Here is a 21,378-nt window from a genome sequence, read left to right on the forward strand (position 1 = left end):
GGTTATATTCTAATATATCACAGTTTTACAAGAACTGGATCCTGCATGAGAGCATGGTAGAGAGCAGAAGTAATAATAATACCTTTTACATTTACAAAATAAGTTATTAAAGAAAGGAACAACATTCATGTTGCAAAATATAAAATAATTCTGGAATATAATTATGAATTTACTAAAAAATATTATTTCAGATTCAATTGACCAACAGTTCAAATAAAGCAAATGAAGACCATTCATAAAAACCTAATGCAAAGTGATTTTAAGTAATTAGAAATGTTTTATTTGGTTTAGCAATTTCTTTGGTAACTTTTTTATTTCTATTTAGAAATTTTAGTCATTCTTCTTTTCAGATGCAGAATTGTATCTTTTTGGTTTCAGACATTTGGCCCTAAAATTGCCTCGGGGGGTGGAGCTTAGCTGAGAGGGGTTTCACATGAGTGACAGGCCTTCTGTAGTCATGTTGCCTTCAGGGACATGAGATATCCAGAGAAATATTGTACTTTTTTAACACAAAACTCCCGTCAAAACTTGAATTTTCAAATACATTTTATTTTTTCAAACAACATTTACTGTGAACAATGTGACAATTCACATTTCATTTTTGAATTCATATTCACATTTTTGGGTACAATGAAGTCAAATAATGAACATGAGATAAAATCAGATTATATCAGAGTTTAAAAAAAATCAAAGAGTCTCTCTTCTCAAACCCAACGTGTCTTACGGCCTGTCCACACAGCGGCGTGCATTGAAGCTTCAACACTTCTGCCCATTCACTTTGAATGGGGTGACGTCACGCTTTGCCGAACTGCATTGTGGGAGCGTTGCTTCGCTTTGCTCGCTTCAAAAGTTGAGCAATGTTCAACTTTTGAAGCTTCGGCGGAAGCGTCAGCCAATCCAATCATATGCCAGTACAAGCTCTAGCCAATCAAACCGCGAGCTTGTGTGTCTGGGGCGTGAGATTCATGTGATTGGTTGTTGGTCGAGTTTCAGACAAGCTCAACGGCAAGCTTCAACGCTTGCCTCCGTGTGGACGCTGCATAACTGCTCGAAAGTTCACTTAAAAAGGGGCAAAAAAGCAAACTCAAACATTTCAATTGAATATTAATGTGAAATAAAAATATTCAGTGAATGTTGGGTGACAACAAATAGCAAGAGCCTTTCTGAACTCAATGCTCACTAAAATTGCAACTGCACAAATAACGGATAATGGATTAAGAAATATTATACATAAAGACTGTATTAAGAAATATATGTAGACCATCAAGAGATGCTTCTATTGACAGATGTTCCCTAAACGTCTCATTTACAGGCTCCTGGTAGACATATCATTGTTAGTTTCAGCAACGCAGCAACAGTATAAGGCTGTTTTAATCAAAAAATATTTGTATTAACCAGAGCACTCTCGTACTTTCTAAGTGTGTAAGGACAACAGGATTTTGGGAGGGCTGAATGTAGTCCATAAAAAAACATATTTATTAGAATGTAAACTCACTGTTGGTCAGCTTTACGTTTGAACAAAAGAAGGGGGAATGCTAGCTTGACGCAGAAAAGGATCAGATGGATGCAGAGTGAGTGCGCTGGTGGGATCTAAAGGGGAACTGATTTGAATAAAGGCTTTCCCACGCTGTTCACACCAGTATTGCTTATCTCAAGTATGTATACGATGATGCCTCTTAAGATGACCTGATGTAGTGAATGACTTGTCACACTCGTCACAGCTGTATGGTTTCTCTCCAGTGTGAGTAAATTTGTGGGTTTTAAGATTACTAAATTGAGAAAAGGTTTTCCCACATTGCTCACACCAGTAGGGTTTCTCTCCGGTGTGAATACGACGATGGCGCTTAAGATAACCTGATGAAGTGAATGACTTGCGACACTGGTCACAGCTGTATGGTTTATCTCCAGTGTGAATACGACAATGTATTTGGAGCTCACCTGATGTAGTGAACGTTTTTCCACACTCTTCACACCAGTATGGTTTCTCTCCTGTGTGAATACGATGATGGATTGTGAGATCATTTGATTGAGTAAAAGTTTTCCCACATTGCTCACACCAGTATGGTTTCTCTCCTGTGTGAATACGATAATGCTTCTTAAGATGACCTGATGAAGTGAATGACCTGTCACACTGGTCACAGCTGTATGGTTTCTCTCCAGTGTGAATACGACTATGTATTTGGAGATCACCTGATGTAGTGAACGTTTTCCCACACTCTTCACAGCTGTATGGTTTCTCTCCCGTGTGAATACGATGATGGATTGTGAGGTGACTTGATATAGTGAACGTTTTCCCACACTCTTCACAGCTGTATGGTTTCTCTCCCGTGTGAATACGTTGATGGTCTTTGAGTTTACTTGATGTAGTGAAAGTTTTCCCACATTCTTCACAGCTGTGTGGTTTCTCTCCAGTGTGGATTCGCTGATGAGCTGAAAGGTTGCCTTTCTGAGCAAAGGTTTTCCCACACTGGTCACAGCTGTAGGGTTTCTCTCCAGTATGAATGCGCTGATGAGATGAAAGGTTGCCTTTCTGAGCAAAGGTTTTCCCACACTCTTCACACGAGTACGGTTTCTCTCCAGTGTGAATACGATAATGGGACTTAAGTTCACCACGAGTATTTAAAGTTTTCCCACATTGGTCACAGCTGTAGGATTTATCTCCAGTGTGAATGCATTGATGAATCTTTAAAGTATTAGATGTTGGGAAGGATTCGTTACACTGGTCACAGATGTGAGGATCGGTTTGCTTTCTTCTTCTCCGTTCCTAAAATATACAGCGAGAGACAAAGAGTCAGTGAGAGGCCATCGTGCAGAGATCTACAAAAATAAAACAAGCCCATTTGATTTCATATGACCAAATCATACTTAATCAAATTTGATTATGTTTTCTTTTATTTGAAAAACTTTAGTTAAAAAACTCGAAATGTTACTTTATTTCTGAATTCGGACTATCTGAATTATTTTATCTTTTTCAGATTTCTGAATTTCTTTCTGAATTTAATTTAAATCACATTTTCACCACATTTTCTCAGAATTAATTTGATCTGATTTGTTATATTTTTCAGAGGCAATTGTCTATTTTCAGAATTCTGAAAATCTCATTATTTTTGACTTTTTTCAGAATTTTGATTTTTTCGTAATATGGACTTTTTTCAGAATTGTGACATCATTTTTCGAAATTGTGACTTTTTTCATAATATAGTATATTTTGTCATAGTACTTACTGTTTCTCAGGATTTTGACTTTTTTAGAATTTGATTATTATCACATTTCTTACTCTATTATATTTACACGTTTCAGAATTACACATTTTTTCAAATTTGAGATTTGAAATTTTGCCTAGTTATTTCATTTAATTTCAAACCTTTATTTATCCAGGTGTATCCCATTGAGATCATTGATCTCTTTTTTTTCAAGGGAGACCTGCTCAAGTAGGTTCCACATGAAACATAAAAACATAAACAGAACAACAAAAAGTACATTTTACAGCATCATTACAGGGATTACAATTTACAATAACTATCCACATGAGCAGGTACCAACAGCTTCCGATTGAGTAGCATCCAACCGAGCTTTACAAATATTTAGTGGCACCAGATTGCTCAGTTTCCATTTCAATTGCAGACTATTCCAAGACAGAGGAGCTGCGCATCTAAAAGCTATTTTCCCTAAGACAGTCCTAGCAGTTGGCACATTTAATAAAACCAAAGCATGCGATCTCAGGCAGTAGCCACTTACAATTCGCCGTGAGATCAGGGAGCAGATGTAGGATGGAAGTTTCCCTAACATCAGTTTTTTAAGCAGGTTATTGACATGACGTTTTTTTTATAGTGAAAACCACCCTTGAATGATGGGATAGTAGACTAAAAGCTTTAGGAATCCAAACTATAACATATAATAAGTACCCTGTATCAAGATTGATGCAAAACAAGTGACATTTGACCTTTCTAGAGAGGTTTAGCACCTTTGGGGTCATTTGGGTGGATTTGCCGTTTCTCTGGAACCCATTGGTCGATTTTGGTGATTGACATCTCTTTTGAACCGTTAGAGCCAATATAATCGAAGGGGAAGTTCCACATACACACAAACGTTACCATTGCGGAGTGTTACGTTCCCTACTGGACTAGGAGAACCAAAGGGAAGTAACAAAATATAAAATGACCGGGCGAGAGAAAAAGGAGAGGAAACGGATCTCTGAAACCACAAGATGGTCTTTTAATGGACAAAAGAAAAAGGGCTCACCAGCCAACTTGCAAAGCAAACTAAAATAAACTAGAACACAAATATACACTGGAGCACATCTCCTAATAATGAACAGAACACAGGTTTCACACAGAGACCGAGACACCATGCTGCACACATACCAGAGGAGAAGGAGAGGCCACTGCAGCCTTCCTCAGGTGCTTTAAGGAGGCCCTGATTGGGGATTGGGAGCAGCTGAGGGAGAGGCTGCAGTGGCCTCTCCTCTCCTCTGGCATGTGTGCATGTGTGCAGCATAGTTCTAGAGAGAATCAGGGGGAAAGAGAGAGAGAGAGAGACACACAAACACCCACACACACAAGCACCCACTACGGCACGTAACAGAAGTGAGAGTGACGCACACGCAGTTGAAAGCTATGTTACGCTCTGAAAACTGAAAACTGAAACCTAGGCTGAAACTAGTAAATATGAAGATGGATTATCAGTAATAATTTCAAAGGGACACATAGACATTGGATTAACCATTGGATTAACCTTCAGCAGCATTTTTGTCATTTTGATGCCATTGAACACAACTTTTGATCAGAACAACAGCAAAGGTAAGACTATTCACGTTATAGCTCCGTAAAGCTATGTTGTGTGATGTCTGGGTTTGCTTCCCATGCCGCGAGTTCTGGTAGCTCAGTGATGATACTTATATTTCTGGAATCTGTGGAATCTCAGTTTGCTAGCTGATGTATTTTTTGTGCAGATCCGATAAGTGGTGGAGTGTTTCTACCGTGAGTTATGTGCTAAGTGCGTTAGCATTTTTTTGCTCAGGGCTAATTCAGAGGGTCGGCGTTAGACTTGTGTTTTGTTTGGCTAAAAATGGTTCATATCGTCAGTTAGCAGAGTTTCTTCCCGTTAAGTGTATATGACACATTCATAGTTTGTTAAATATTAAGAAGACCTCAGACGCTGTTTCTTGCAAGATGTTGACGTGGGCAAAACGGGGTATTTCCATTTTATGCTACTTCTACTCCATGACAGTTCAGAGGTAAATTGTGTACTTTTACTCCACTACATGTATTTAATACCTTTAGTTACTTTACAGATCTGGATTAATTATGTCAAATATAATCAAGTCTTGAATCAGACTTTAGTTCCACCTGGAGTAAATTCACAAGCTACCCTGCATTAACAAAGTCATTAAAACTAGCCGCACCTTTACCAGCTTTGAGAACACTTTAACCTTTTAATCCCGGAGTCCCCGCCCCCGGGGGCTAAAAACAACAATATTCACTAAACTGTGTCTCAGGGCTTCTTAACATTTAACAACCAATTAACGTGTCATACCTACTTAACGGGAAGAAACTCAGCTATCAGACAATATTAACCATTTTTAGCTAAACAAAACACAAGGGTAATACCAAGCCTCTGAATTACCACTTAGCAAAAAAAATGCTGCACAGAACTCTCGGTAGAACTATTTGTATTACATATTGGATCTGCAAAAACAAGATATCAAATGAAAGCTGAGATTCCACAGATTCCAGAGGTATAAGTATCATCACTGTGAAGCGAATGCAAAACTAGACAACACACAATTTAGCATTACGGAAGAAAAAAGGCAAATACGTCTTACCTTTGCTGTTTTCTGATCGAAAGTTGTATTCAATGGCATTAACACGCATACAAACGCGGCCGAAGGTTAATCCAATGTGTATGTGTCACTTTTAAATGATTACTGATAATCCATCATAAAATGAGAGCTACAACCCAGCTTCCGGTTTTGGGCATTCTGGCTGCGCATCACTCTATTCACCAATGGTAATATTTAGATGGATTTGAGGGACTTAACCTCGATTCTATTGGCTCTAACGGTTCAAAGAGTGGTGTCAATCATCAAAATCGACCGATGGGTTCCAGAGATATGGCAAATACACCCAAATGACTTTAGATATGGTTTTTTTCTTTCTAAATCTCTCTAAAAAGGTCAAATTGCACTTGTTTTGCATCAATCTTGATACAGGGTACTTATTATATGTTATAGTTTGGATTCCTAAAGCTTTTTGTCTACTAACCAATCATTCAAGGGTGGTTTTCACTATAAGTCAATTTTTTTTTTGGACGGACACAATATTTTTTTTTTTACTATGTTCAATCTGAATTTACTTTAAAATAAAAATGAATCTATATTGATTCTGACTCTTCTACATCCAACTCAGAGGTTTATCATTGCTTTGAGAACAACGATTATTAATTTACCCCTTTTAGAAGTGAAGATATAGTCATTTGTTCTGGGAATGTCATTTTCGAGCCTGAGACCTGAAAACAGGCTCAGGGCTTAACAGGTTAATAATATAATAATAATATCATAATAAATAATATAATAGATCAATAATTATAACACATATCATATCTATTATAGTATTTTTTTTCATAATACAGTTTCTCATGATTTTACTGCATTTTCTTCTGACTATTTTTTCAGAATTCAGATTTGTTCTTAATTAGGTTATAACATTGTTTTATCTTTTTTATATTTAAATGCTTCAGAATTACAGTATTGAGATATTTCCAAACTCTTATAATAATCTAAATGTTTCTGAATTATAATTTTGACTTAAAAAAATAATCTGAATTCTGACTTTTTTTCTCGGAATTTTGATATTATCATCGGAATTGGATTTTTCTTAGAATCTTTACTTTTTTTACACATTTTTGACTTTTTCCTTAGAATTTTGACTAAGGCTCTGGTTTCTGACAGAGGGTTAAAATAGGTGCTGCAGCAGAGGCAGTGTGAGACAAATAAAGAGCTCTTTCTTTTTTAAATTATTTTTTATTCAGCTTTTCACATGTATGCAGTCATAGATAATACAATATTTTCTGTAAGCCTTCTGTAGTTAACAGTGAAATCTCAAATCAAACTTACATATTTGTGGATAATACAGAGGCAGGCCTCTGTCATGGCTTGGCTATCAGCCACAACAAACGCGCGACAGAAAACGAGGACGTGAATAGGAAAAAATAGTGTATTCACTGCTGCCGAAGGACACAAACAGGCAAACAAATGACGAAACAAAAGGTCAGCTGGCCGTGGCTGCTCTTCGCGTTGCGTCCTCCTGCCACAGAGAGAGCGAGAATGAGAGCCGGCTCGGTTCTTTATCCGGCTAGCTCCAGCCGCCAGGTGTCCTCAATCCCAGCTGATAGACCAAAGGGAAAACCTTAAAGGAACATACACACACCAGAGATAACAAGGCAGGGGTCGTCACACCCCCCCCCCCCCCTTAAAGTCGGTGTCCCCAGGACTACCGGCACACCAACCCTGACAAAACAAAAAAAAACACCAGTAATGAACAACAAAAATACAAGACATACGGCACCCCACTTCCAACAAAACCAACAATTGCAACATACAACCCTCACACTGCCAACCGCTCCTCCCACACCCAGCCACATCTTTAGCAACACAGGTAAGCAACCTGAGAAGCACACTTTAAAAGGATGGGCAGAGCGAGAACGATTTATCAAACAGTATGACAGACAATACATTACCGTCACGGCCCATGTTTCCTCAGTTGTAGCAGTTAGTTTCACTGGCTTTACTGCAATGCACCGCAACGTGGCCAATGTCGCCAAACCTGTAACATTTCACCCTACTGTAACGTCTCTGGATGTGACCAAGCCCACCGCAGGGTCGTTGGCATGCCCACAGTCACGAGCCATGTGTCCTTGGTCTCCACACCGATAGCAGGACATTTCCTTGCCTCTTTCTCGACCCCTGCTGCCGCCGCCACGACCACCATCAACGCTGCCGCCACCACGACCACCATCAACGCTGCCGCCACCACGACCACCATCAACGCTGCCGCCACCACGACCACCATCAACGCTGCCGCCACCACGACCACCATCAACGCTGCCACCACCACGACCACCATCAACGCCGCCGCCGCCACGACCACTTTGACTAGTGGGACAATGCTTGGTCTTCTGTTTTCTAAACATGTTTTTGTCCATAGCACGAGTGATCACACAAGAGGACGTGACGTCTGCCAACACTGTAGAGCTCTTCTCAGACCTTGACTCAATCGGACCGCCAGTCACTAAAAGCACAGGAGGAACATCAGTCCAGACTCTGCTACCTGCCAAACCGTTGCCCAGGATGAACTGTATCCCCTCGATTGGCAAAGCTGGACATACACCAACAGCCACCTCACCCTTAACAAGACCACAGTCAATATACATCCTATGAACAGGAATAGGAAGAACTTTTAATCCCATTCCCCAACTCAGAAGTGTGTCACCAGTGTCACTTTCATAAGACAGAGGCAAAACAGAGTCAACAATATAGGAGTCAAAAGCCCCTGTGTCTCGCAAGATTTTGATTGGAACTCTGACATTACTACCTAATGACACCAAGCCGTCTCGTATAAATAGAGCATAAGATGCCAAAACCTCAGATACACCTAAGTGGGATGTAAGCACATCGGCAACACAACAGCTTTCCACAGGAGAAGCCAACGTAACAGGCCCAACAAAATATCTTCCTCCCTCAGATTTTGCTCTAAGCGCAGGACAGTCTGCCTTCCAATGGCCTTTTTCGCGACAGTAGTGGCAAATATCATTATTATCCCCCTCAGATTTGACCAAACCCAAGTTCCTTGGCTCCATCCCCAATGAACCAACCTTTCTACTTCCCTCAAAGGACACAAACAGGCGAAACAAACAACGAAACAAAAGGTCAGCTGGCCGTGGCTGCTCTTCGCGTTGCGCCCTCCTGCCACAGAGAGAGCGAGAACGAGAGCCGGCCCGGTCCTTTATCCGGCTAGCTCCAGCCGCCAGGTGTCCTCAATCCCAGCTGATAGACCAAAGGGAAAACCTTAAAGGAACATACACACACCAGAGATAACAAGGCAGGGGTCGTCACCCTGACCCTCAAACATGCTATAAATTTGATATACAGTACGAACAGGGTTATGGGGTGTACCTGCAACTTATTCATATTCATATTATTATATATTATTCCCTTCTAGACAAATGATGGTCGTATTGGTGTAACATAGATTATCAATTTTTCCCATCTTGACAAAAAGATTCCCTTTTGCAATCTAAAAGCAACGATATCCTTTCCATCTTAAAAATATCATACACAATGTCAATCCACTCATCCAAAGTAGGTTTTCCTGGTTTTAACCACATTCTGGTGATGGCCTTCTTGCAAGCAGCAGGAGTCAAAATATATATTTATCTTTAGAGGAAAACATTTCTGGTGGTAAAGCACCCAAATATAACGATTCAAATTTAAATGAAATGTCTACCTGAAAAACCTTTTGTAAAACTCTGTATTTGATTGATATAATGACAAACTTGAAGGAACCTGTAAAAATCATCACGTTTCAAGTCAAACTGCCCCTTCAGATTCTGAAAGCTGTTCATGGACCCCTTGAGAAAATACACTGAACAAAAATATAAACGCAACACTTTTGTTTTTGCTCCCATTTTTCATGAGATCTAAAACATTTTCTATAAACACAAAATAACCATTTCTCTCAAATATTGTTCACAAATCTGAAAAAATCTGTGATAGTGAGCACTTCTCCTTTGCCGAGATAATCCATCCCACCTCACAGGTGTGGCATATCAAGATGCTGATTAGACAGCATGATTATTGCACAGGTGTGCCTTAGGCTGGCCACAATAAAAAGCCACTCTGAAACGTGCATTTTTGCTTTATTGGGGGGGTCTGGGGGGGGTCCGAAAACCAGTCAGTATCTGGTGTGAGGGGTTAGGGTTAGGGTAATGTTGTGAATCGAGTGGCCTGTGTTCGTTAGCCATAACATACGCCTGCCCATACCATAACCCCACCACCACCATGGGCCACAATATGAGAGAAATGGTTATTTTGTGTATATAGAAAATGTTTTAGATCTTTGAGTTCATCTCATGAAAAATGGGAGCGAAAACAAAAGTGTTGCGTTTATATTTTTGTTCAGTGTATATGCAGTAGGTTGTCAGGCCTTTTGAAGACCAAAACTTAAATATTGCGTCCCATCTTCCAGGTACACATTTTAGATCATAGAAACACCATCTTAAAACCTTTACAGCTTCCCTCAAGTGATTTTGAGTTACCAGTATGTTCCACCCCTTAAATAACAGACTGATCCATGGGTTTCTCAGTTCGTTTAGTTTATTCATCAACACTTTTGCAATTTGAAGCTTGAATTGGAATTTATTCTGATACAGCACTCTCAATCTCCTGCCATCTAGCAACGTACTTTGGATTGCACCAGCATATTAATGGTATCAATTGAGCCGCAATATAGTAATCCTTTAAACATGGGAGTGCGACACTGCCCTTGTTTTTAGACAATTGTAAACTCTGATATTTAAATCTTGGCCTTCGTCCCTGCTAAATGTACCTTGAGATATGTTTATCCCACTCCTGAAATTGTTGGTCAGATAGTTCTAGTGAAAGGGACTGGAAGAGATACAGCAGTCTCGGCAAAATAACCATTTTGATCGATTCAATGCGTAAACTAAAATTGAGAACAGGAACAAGGTCTCATCTCCTTATGTCTTCCCTAATCTTTTGGTTCAAAGGTAGTACTTCATGGATTCAGCATCCCACCTCAATTCATAGTTTTTCTTCATATTTACTGAGGGGAAGTACTAAAAACTCAGAATTTGTCTTTTCAAAACATTCAGTTTATATCCAGAGAAGGATCCATATTGTTCTAACATTGAAAATAACTGTACCAGAGATTGTTCTGGGTTGGATAAATACACTTAAATGTCATCAGCAAATAAGGAGATATTTTTGTTCCACCCCATTCATTACTATTCTCTTGATATTGTTATTCTGAATAATCCACTGGCTCAGAGGTTCGATAAAGATTGCAAACAAGAGAGGGCTAATTGGGAAGCCCTGTCTCGTTCCCCGCTCCAATGGAAAGGAATTTGAAACGGCTCCATTCATTTTGATTCTGGCCCTGGGTCTATCATATAGAGCAGGGGTATTCAACTCAAATTCAATGAGGTCCAGTTAGAGAAAATGTCCCCATGCAAAGGTCCGGAACATCAAAATGTCTAACTTGCTTTATGAATTAGTGTGATATTGAAGTAGCTGTAGCTTTATCAACATCTGCCTGTAATCAACAACTGACTTCCAATCAAATAAAGAAAGTACAATTCAAAAACAACAATATTTATTGTCAATTAACATTGAACTATACAGATATACAGTAAATACTGTGGATATGTGTAATGTTCCTCTCGGGCTGCATTTACAAATAAAATAGAGAAAATAAATAAAATAGCTTTCGAAAATGTGTGCATCTTAAAAGTGCTTAATTTTAGATCAATAACATACAGTGGAGCAGCAGCTTGAGTTTCCCTTTTTCTTTGTTAACCGTTTCACATCATGACTTAACAGTTTCAGACGATTATAGAACAATATCAGTCTTTACACATCATAACAATTGAACAGTTTTAAAGTTTCTCTTTATTTCCCTCTTATATTGCAGTCCCTCACTCACTTTTTTTAAATTCAGTGCGAGAATTGAGCTTGAGCTTGTCCTGCCAGGAGTTTGTAAATCTGGGCTGAAATTGGTTAGCCTCGGTTAGCCATGATCCCCATGTTGCAGCCCCCCCACCCTGTGTAGATCTTTACCAAAGGTTTGAAAATAATCAATCCTTGAATGAGCCAAATGTGGATTAGAAAAACAAGTATAGTCCCTCTTTGAAGGATTTATTTCTCTCCAGACATCTACCAAACCTATTGCCAAATTGATTTTTTTGTTTATCAGCTTGGGCTGCTCAATATGCATATTTGAAGAGTCCAGTTTGGGATTCAATCGTATGTTTAGAAAATTGAAAATCTTGAAAGCGATGTGCAAAATAGACATTATATACAGTTTTTGATGAACGATTAGAGAATAACGAGTAATGAATATGCTTTATAGGGATCTGCAGATACATTTTGTGTCTTCTCAAGTACCAACTATCTCTCCTGATTGTTTGCACTTGACAATCACCTTCAATTGATTTTACTCAGGTGTAACTAAAGTCTGATTTAAGGGTTGTTTATATTTCACATCATTAATCCAAATCTGTAAAAGTAACTAAAATAAATGTAGTGGAGTAAAAACACCAGGTTAACCTTAAAGAAAGCCCTCAGGATTATAAAAGACCCCCATCACCCCAGCCACAAACTGTTCTGTCTGCTGCCGTCTGGCAGGCGGTACCGCAGCATCCGGACTAAAACCACCAGACTCAGGGACAGTTTCATCCCACTGGCCAGAAGACTATTAAACACCTGAACTTTTAAACAACATCCATAACATTAATCTGGCTGCTACTATATATATCATATTCCAATCACTTGTATATAGACTCTTATTGCACTATTTACTATTTTTCTTTTTGTATTTACTTGCACTATGTTTTCTGGGTATCTGTTTTATTGTGTTGTACTGTTGGAGGAGCCTGTGACCTAGGGGGGGGGGGTAGGACATGTTTGATTCATGATCACTGGCCCCAACATTGTAACCACTAGCCCAAGAGCATGCGTCCAAACAATTCGACTCTAATAATGAAGAAAATTAACACATTAGTTGCAATTGTAATTTATGCACAAACTATACATTACTACTTGTACTACAACATTTGAATCATCAGTTCTTCCTAATTTTCCTCAATTGTTCATATTTGGTTTATTACAATTATTATATTGTGGTAATTGTTAAAAGAAAAAAAGGAGGGTGACATTTCTGCTGTGAGTATTATTACTTTTATAATACACTTTCTGCCTTCCTGTCATTATCAGGAGTTAGAAATGTAATGGCTATGTAATAGATTAGATTAGAACTTTCATTATCCTAAACTGCTGGGACATTTCCTTATAGCGAATACCTTTATTTTTTCTACTCTTCACTTACTTGTCAGCATAGACCGGCATTGATGTACAGAGCCGACAAAAGACCTTGTTTATATTGGCATCATATTGAAGACAACTCCATCGATCAAGCCAGTGTGGCTGAAACTTTCTCTCCCTCTTCTTCTCATACTCCTGTCACTCTCCTTTAACTCCTCCGGTGACTTTATTTTATTTGAAGATTGTTTTTTGCCCGGTGCTTGGCCGCTTACCGGTGGTTTTAAAAACATGTTGGCGAATGGTTAGGTGGTGCGAAAGTCTGTAGTGAAGGAGCGCGCTCCCGCGTACGGGAGCCTGCTCGCGCTGTGCTCTACTCCGCAGCAAACAGCTGTTTGCTTTTCATCCAACAACGACAACCGCCTCACGAAACGCTATGTTGTAGCGTTAATAAACGACACAATTGCTTGTCAAAATACCAATACCACAGGACAATGTGATTTTATGTCTTACTGTTTTGTTTTTTTAAGTGGAAAGTACGTTATGCTGGCACGGGGTGTCTAAATAGAGCTTCCGGGCCATTTATAATGTCTAGCCCTGGTACTGATGTTTAAAGTCTTCTTAATTTAGCATGCTCTGTATCCGATAGATACGTTTCCTGCAAGAAGGCCACCTCAACTTTATCTCTTTTTAGTTTGGTTAATATTTTTACTTCTCTGGATAGGATTTACAAGACCATTCACATTGTATGTGGCTATTTCAACAGCTTGCATTCAGATTCTTAACCTGGCCGGGAACAGAGTTTGAAATCTGATCTTCCTCTCCCTCAGGACCCTTTTCACCTCTGCATTCGCTCTTCGTTTTCTTAACACATCAGGTGCGTAGTCATGATCCAGATTTACCCTCCTTTCGAGATGTTCGAATCCTCGCTTTTGCCAGGCCAGTCTCAGCCATTCTTCTTTCTTTCTGTAGCTTGACAGTTTGACTACGATAGATCTCTGCGAGGCATCCCTGGGCGCTCTCACAACTCGTAGTTCAAATGTAGCCGGGAGGTCCAAACCCTCCCTCAGCAAAGCCTCCGCAAAAGTTCCCATCGACGGGGAATTATCCTCCGGCCCATCTTTAACGCCGTGGATTTGGATATTTTCCGTCTGGATAAACCTTCCAGGTCTGTTAGCTTAGCATCCAGATGCACCTAGTTGTTGCAGCTCCGTCACAGCCTCCTCCGCCGGCTGTGTTTCAGTCGCCTCAATCCGTTCTTCTGCCTCCGCAATTCTAGTGTTTATCAGTTTTATTTCTTCACTAAACTCTCAGCTGCTGACCGTTGTCTTTCCTGAACCCTCTCAATTCTTTCAGTATGAGGCTCATGTCCGCTCTCCCAGTTTGGTCTTCCTCGAGGTGCAGGAGTGTCGTCGTCCCCCACCACGCTGCTAGCAGAAGAAGGTAGGCTAGCTCCATCTCCGTCAAATAACTCTGTCTGCATTTTTTTAGCCTTTCCTCTAGGCATTCTCAAGACCAACAAACAAACAACAAACAAACAAGCCAAACTGTGAAATAAATGTTTTATGTATTCCGGTTGCCGTTGGTAACTTTTAGCACCGAATGTCGGGAGCACGTTCTTTAAGCAGCCATCACATCGCTCACCAAACCGGAAGTCAATAAAGAGCTTTTTGAACATTAAATCATGGAGACATATCACAGTAGAGGCACTACATACTGATATACACCTGAACATCAGCAGGAGAGGACTCTTTAAAGTAGAGACACCACATACTGATATACACCTGAACATCAGCAGGAGAGGACTCTTTAAAGTAGAGACACTACCTACTGATATACATCTGAACATCAGCAGGAGAGGACTCTTTAAAGTAGAGACACTACATACTGATATACACATGAACATCAGCAGGAGAGGACTCTTTAAAGTAGAGACACCACATACTGATATACACCTGAACATCAGCAGGAGAGGACTCTTTAAAGTAGAGACACTACCTACTGATATACATCTGAACATCAGCAGGAGAGGACTCTTTAAAGTAGAGACACCACATACTGATATACACCTGAACATCAGCAGGAGAGGACTCTTTAAAGTAGAGACACTACCTACTGATATACACCTGAACATCAGCAGGAGAGGACTGTTTAAAGTAGAGACACCACATACTGATATACACCTGAACATCAGCAGGAGAGGACTCTTTAAAGTAGAGACACCACATACTGATATACACCTGAACATCAGCAGGAGAGGACTCTTTAAAGTAGAGACACTACCTACTGATATACATCTGAACATCAGCAGGAGAGGACTCTTTAAAGTAGAGACACTACATACTGATATACACATGAACATCAGCAGGAGAGGACTCTTTAAAGTAGAGACACCACATACTGATATACACCTGAACATCAGCAGGAGAGGACTCTTTAAAGTAGAGACACTACCTACTGATATACATCTGAACATCAGCAGGAGAGGACTCTTTAAAGTAGAGACACTACATACTGATATACATCTGAACATCAGCAGGAGAGGACTCTTTAAAGTAGAGACACTACATACTGATATACATCTGAACATCAGCAGGAGAGGACTCTTTAAAGTAGAGACACGACATACTGATATACACCTGAACATCAGCAGGAGAGGACTCTTTAAAGTAGAGACACCACATACTGATATACACCTGAACATCAGCAGGAGAGGACTCTTTCAAGAGACACTACATACTGATATACACCTGAACATCAGCAGGAGAGGACTCTTTAAAGTAGAGACACTACATACTGATATACATCTGAACATCAGCAGGAGAGGACTCTTTAAAGTAGAGACACGACATACTGATATACACCTGAACATCAGCAGGAGAGGACTCTTTAAAGTGGAGACACTACATACTGATCTACACCTGAATATCAGCAGGAGAGGACTCTTTAAAGTAGAGACACTACATACTGATATACATCTGAACATCAGCAGGAGAGGACTCTTTAAAGTAGAGACACGACATACTGATATACACCTGAACATCAGCAGGAGAGGACTCTTTAAAGTGGAGACACTACATACTGATCTACACCTGAATATCAGCAGGAGAGGACTCTTTAAAGTAGAGACACTACATACTGATATACATCTGAACATCAGCAGGAGAGGACTCTTTAAAGTAGAGACACTACATACTGATATACATCTGAACATCAGCAGGAGAGGACTCTTTAAAGTAGAGACACGACATACTGATATACACCTGAACATCAGCAGGAGAGGACTCTTTAAAGTAGAGACACCACATACTGATATACACCTGAACATCAGCAGGAGAGGACTCTTTAAAGTAGAGACACTACCTACTGATATACATCTGAACATCAGCAGGAGAGGACTCTTTAAAGTAGAGACACTACATACTGATATACACCTGAACATCAGCAGGAGAGGACTCTTTCAAGAGACACTACATACTGATATACACCTGAACATCAGCAGGAGAGGACTCTTTAAAGTAGAGACACTACATACTGATATACATCTGAACATCAGCAGGAGAGGACTCTTTAAAGTAGAGACACGACATACTGATATACACCTGAACATCAGCAGGAGAGGACTCTTTAAAGTGGAGACACTACATACTGATCTACACCTGAATATCAGCAGGAGAGGACTCTTTAAAGTAGAGACACTACATACTGATATACACCTGAACATCAGCAGGAGAGGACTCTTTAAAGTAGAGACACTACATACTGATATACATCTGAACATCAGCAGGAGAGGACTCTTTAAAGTAGAGCAACGACATACTGATATACACCTGAACATCAGCAGGAGAGGACTCTTTAAAGTGGAGGACACTACATACTGATCTACACCTGAATATCAGCAGGGAGAGGACTCTTTAAAGTAGAGACACTACATACTGATATACATCTGAACATCAGCAGGAGAGGACTCTTAAAGTAGAGACACTACATACTGATATACATCTGAACATCAGCAGGAGAGGACTCTTTAAAGTAGAGACACTACATACTGATATACATCTGAACATCAGCAGGAGAGGACTCTTTAAAGTAGAGACACTACATACTGATATACATCTGAACATCAGCAGGAGAGGACTCTTTTAAAGTAGAGACACGACATACTGATATACACCTGAACATCAGCAGGAGAGGACCTCTTTAAAGTGGAGACACTACATACTGATCTACACCTGAATATCAGCAGGAGAGGACTCTTTAAAGTAGAGACACTACATACTGATATACATCTGAACATCAGCAGGAGAGGACTCTTTAAAGTAGAGACAACGACATACTGATATACACCTGAACATCAGCAGGAGAGGACTCTTTAAAGTGGAGACACTACATACTGATCTACACCTGAATATCAGCAGGAGAGGACTCTTTAAAGTAGAGACACTACATACTGATATACATCTGAACATCAGCAGGAGAGGACTCTTTAAAGTAGAGACACGACATACTGATATACATCTGAACATCAGCAGGAGAGGACTCTTTAAAGTAGAGACACTACATACTGAATATACATCTGAACATCAGCCGGAGAGGACTCTTTAAAGTAGAGACCTACATACTGATATACACCTGAACATCAGCAGGAGAGGACTCTTAATAAAGTAGAGACCGTTACAATACTGATATACATCTGAACATCAGCAGGAGAGGACTCTTTAAAGTAGAGACACGACATACTGATATACATCTGAACATCAGCAGGAGAGGACTCTTTAAAGTAGAGGACACTACATACTGATATACATCTGAACATCAGCAGGAGAGGACTCTTTAAAGTAGAGACACTACATACTGATATACACCTGAACATCAGCAGGAGAGGACTCTTTAAAGTAGAGACACTACATACTGATATACATCTGAACATCAGCAGGAGAGGACTCTTTAAAGTAGAGACCTACATACTGATATACACCTGAACATCAGCAGGAGAGGACTCTTTAAAGTAGAGCACTACAATACTGATATACATCTGAACATCAGCAGGAGAGGACTCTTTAAAGTAGAGACACTACATACTGATATACATCTGAACATCAGCAGGAGAGGACTCTTTAAAGTAGAGGACACTACATACTGATATACACCTGAACATCAGCAGGAGAGGACTCTTTAAAGTAGAGACACTACATACTGATATACATCTGAACATCAGCAGGAGAGTACTCTTTAAAGTAGAGACACTACATACTGATATACACCTGAACATCAGCAGGAGAGGACTCTTTAAAGTAGAGACACTACATACTGATATACATCTGAACATCAGCAGGAGAGGACTCTTTAAAGTAGAGACACGACATACTGATATACACCTGAACATCAAGCAGGAGAGGGACTCTTTAAAGTGGAGACACTACATACTGATCTACACCTGAATATCAGCAGGAGAGGACTCTTTAAAGTAGAGACACTACATACTGATATACATCTGAACATCAGCAGGAGAGGACTCTTTAAGTAGAGACACGACATACTGATATACCACCTGAACATCAGCAGGAGAGGACTCTTTAAAGTGGAGACACTACATTACTGATCTACACCTGAATATCAGCAGGAGAGGACTCTTTAAAGTAGAGACACTACATACTGATATACATCTGAACATCAGCAGGAGAGGACTCTTTAAAGTAGAGACACGACATACTGATATACATCTGAACATCAGCAGGAGAGGACTCTTTAAAGTAGAGACACTACATACTGATATACATCTGAACATCAGCAGGAGAGGACTCTTTAAAGTAGAGACACTACATACTGATATACACCTGAACATCAGCAGGAGAGGACTCTTTAAAGTAGAGACACTACATACTGATATACATCTGAACATCAGCAGGAGAGGACTCTTTTAAAGTAGAGACACTACATACTGATATACACCTGAACATCAGCAGGAGAGGACTCTTTAAAGTAGAGACACTACATACTGATATACATCTGAACATCAGCAGGAGAGGACTCTTTAAAGTAGATACACTACATACTGATATACACCTGAACATCAGCAGGAGAGGACTCTTTAAAGTAGAGACACTACATACTGATATACACCTGAACATCAGCAGGAGAGGACTCTTTAAAGTAGAGACACGACATACTGATATACACCTGAACATCAGCAGGAGAGGACTCTTTAAAGTAGAGACACTACATACTGATATACACCTGAACATCGGCATGGAGAGGACTCTTTAAAGTAGAGACACTACACACTGATATACACCTGAACATCAGCAGGAGAGAGGACTCTTTAAAGTAGAGACACGACATACTGATATACACCTGAACATCAGCAGGAGAGGACTCTTTAAAGTAGAGACACTACATACTGATATACACTGAACATCAGCAGGAGAGGACTCTTTAAAGTGGAGACACTACCATACTGATATACACCTGAACATCAGCAGGAGAGGACTCTTTAAAGTAGAGACACTACATACTGATATACACCTGAACATCAGCAGGAGAGGACTCTTTAAAGTGGAGACACTACATACTGATCTACACCTGAACATCAGCAGGAGAGGACTCTTTAAAGTAGAGACACTACATAGTGATATACACCTGAACATCAGCAGGAGAGGACTCTTTAAAGTACAGACACTACATACTGATATACACCTGAACATCAGCAGGAGAGGACTCTTTAAAGTAGAGAGACTACATACTGATATACACCTGAAACCATATCTAAATATGAGAGACTGTAAAATAAAACCCACAATGTTCAAGGTTGTTTATCCTTAAACAAAAGTACAGGTTTAAAGTCCTTAAATAACACAAATGTCCCCCAGTGTAAGGGATAACAGTGTTAGGAATATATTGTGATGTATACTGACCTGAGTTCTGGGGGTCTCGTTGTTCTCCTCCATGCTGCTCTCAGTGCTCCTTCTCCTGCTGGGTCTCTGAAATAAGTATTAACACTACAGTCAACACAAAACTAATCTACAGCTAAGAAGTAGCTTAGCAGCAGAGGTGGGAAGTGCATTTACTCAAGTACTGTACTTAAGCACAAGTGTAGAGGTACTCGTACTTTACTTGAGTATTTACATTGTATGCTACTTCTACTCCACTCCAGTTCAGAGGTAAATGGTGTACTTCTACTCCACTACATGTATGTACCTTTAGTTACTTTACAGATCTGGATGAATGATGTGAAATATATAATCAAGTCTTAAATCAGACTTTAGTTCCACCTGGAGTAAATTCACAAGCTATAAATGAAAGCCGTTTTTTATCCTATGGGAACATGTGGTTTTGTGACAGTTCTAATAATGAATAGGCTACATAAAAAAATATAATAAGTAAGGCATTACAAAAATAAGCTGTTACAGAACAGGAACACAAATTACGTTGCAAAAATGATGGGATAATACTACTAATTTACTAAAAAAACAAAATATTCCTTTTCAATATACCAGCAGTTCAAACAAAGTGTTTTTGTTTCATAAATCAGGTGTCCATGTGTGTGTCCATGTGCAAAGAATGGAAGTAGCCGAAATAAAAAGCAAAACGGAAATGAATTCATTACCGTCTACCTTGAATATCTATATCTGTATTTCAAAATCTATTGTAAGAGAGCTGGTAATCCACGTTTTTAAAGAATGTAACCTGTAATCTGTTTACTCATTTTTGTAACGTAATTATGATCAAATATAGTTACCTTATTGTCTGTATCGTGATTAAGTCATCTCGTTACTCCCAAGCACATTCAAATCCCTTTATTTATGTTTAGCGATTAGCCACATAGCATAACAAGCTAAACACAAACCGAACCACAGGAGGCCTTAAATCCGTCCGAGGCAACAAAAGAACGATTTAACTGAAAACAGCTCGGTTAAAATCATCTGTAAGGATAAACTTACCCTTTGTGTGTGTTTTAAAAGTCTCTTAAACACGTTACATTGGCTATAAACTCCGTAAATCTGCATCAACGACTGTTAGCAACGTCTGATAGCTTCTGGGTGCTGTATCCTGGCAACGGACCACCGCGCAATGCATCATGGGGAGTGTCATTTCCTAACCTTTCAGTGGAGACTACAAACAAAGACACTGCCGGCTGGTGGTGAATAAATGAATAAAGAAAAGTATGAAAAAATAGATAAAACAACTGGAATTAAATGAATAATAATACATAATAATAATGATAATAATGGTAATAATAATAATAATAATAATGATGATAATAATAATAATAATAATGATAATAATAATAATAATAATAATAAATAATGATAATAATGATAATA

The 21,378-nt window shown here is 39.4% G+C and overlaps 1 protein-coding gene across 1 annotated transcript; it reads right to left on the minus strand.

Moving 5' to 3' along the window:
- Positions 1–216: 216 nt before the first annotated feature.
- On the minus strand, positions 217–21,117 carry LOC117550348 (zinc finger protein OZF-like). The gene is made up of 3 exons (XM_034222758.1): positions 20,995–21,117; positions 19,969–20,034; positions 217–2,764 (listed from the first exon to the last, which is right to left on the minus strand). Exons 1-3 carry the CDS (start codon positions 21,058–21,060, stop codon positions 1,652–1,654), a joined length of 1,245 nt encoding a protein of 414 aa, XP_034078649.1. The 5' UTR covers positions 21,061–21,117; the 3' UTR covers positions 217–1,651.
- Between the last annotated feature and the right edge of the window lie 261 nt (positions 21,118–21,378).

Source organism: Gymnodraco acuticeps, unplaced genomic scaffold (genome assembly GCF_902827175.1).
Source record: "Gymnodraco acuticeps unplaced genomic scaffold, fGymAcu1.1, whole genome shotgun sequence".
NCBI lineage: Eukaryota > Metazoa > Chordata > Actinopteri > Perciformes > Bathydraconidae > Gymnodraco > Gymnodraco acuticeps.

Bases quoted from the DNA above. Each gene is read 5' to 3' on its own strand.
- LOC117550348 (XM_034222758.1), bottom strand. From the start codon at position 21,060: ATGCAGATTTACGGAGTTTATAGCCAATGTAACGTGTTTAAGAGACTT. The intron at 20,035-20,994 runs GTAAGTTTATCC...TACTTATTTCAG, and splicing joins TTTTAAAACACACACAAAGG to AGACCCAGCAGGAGAAGGAG. The intron at 2,765-19,968 runs GTCAGTATACAT...TGTATATTTTAG, and splicing joins ACGAGACCCCCAGAACTCAG to GAACGGAGAAGAAGAAAGCA.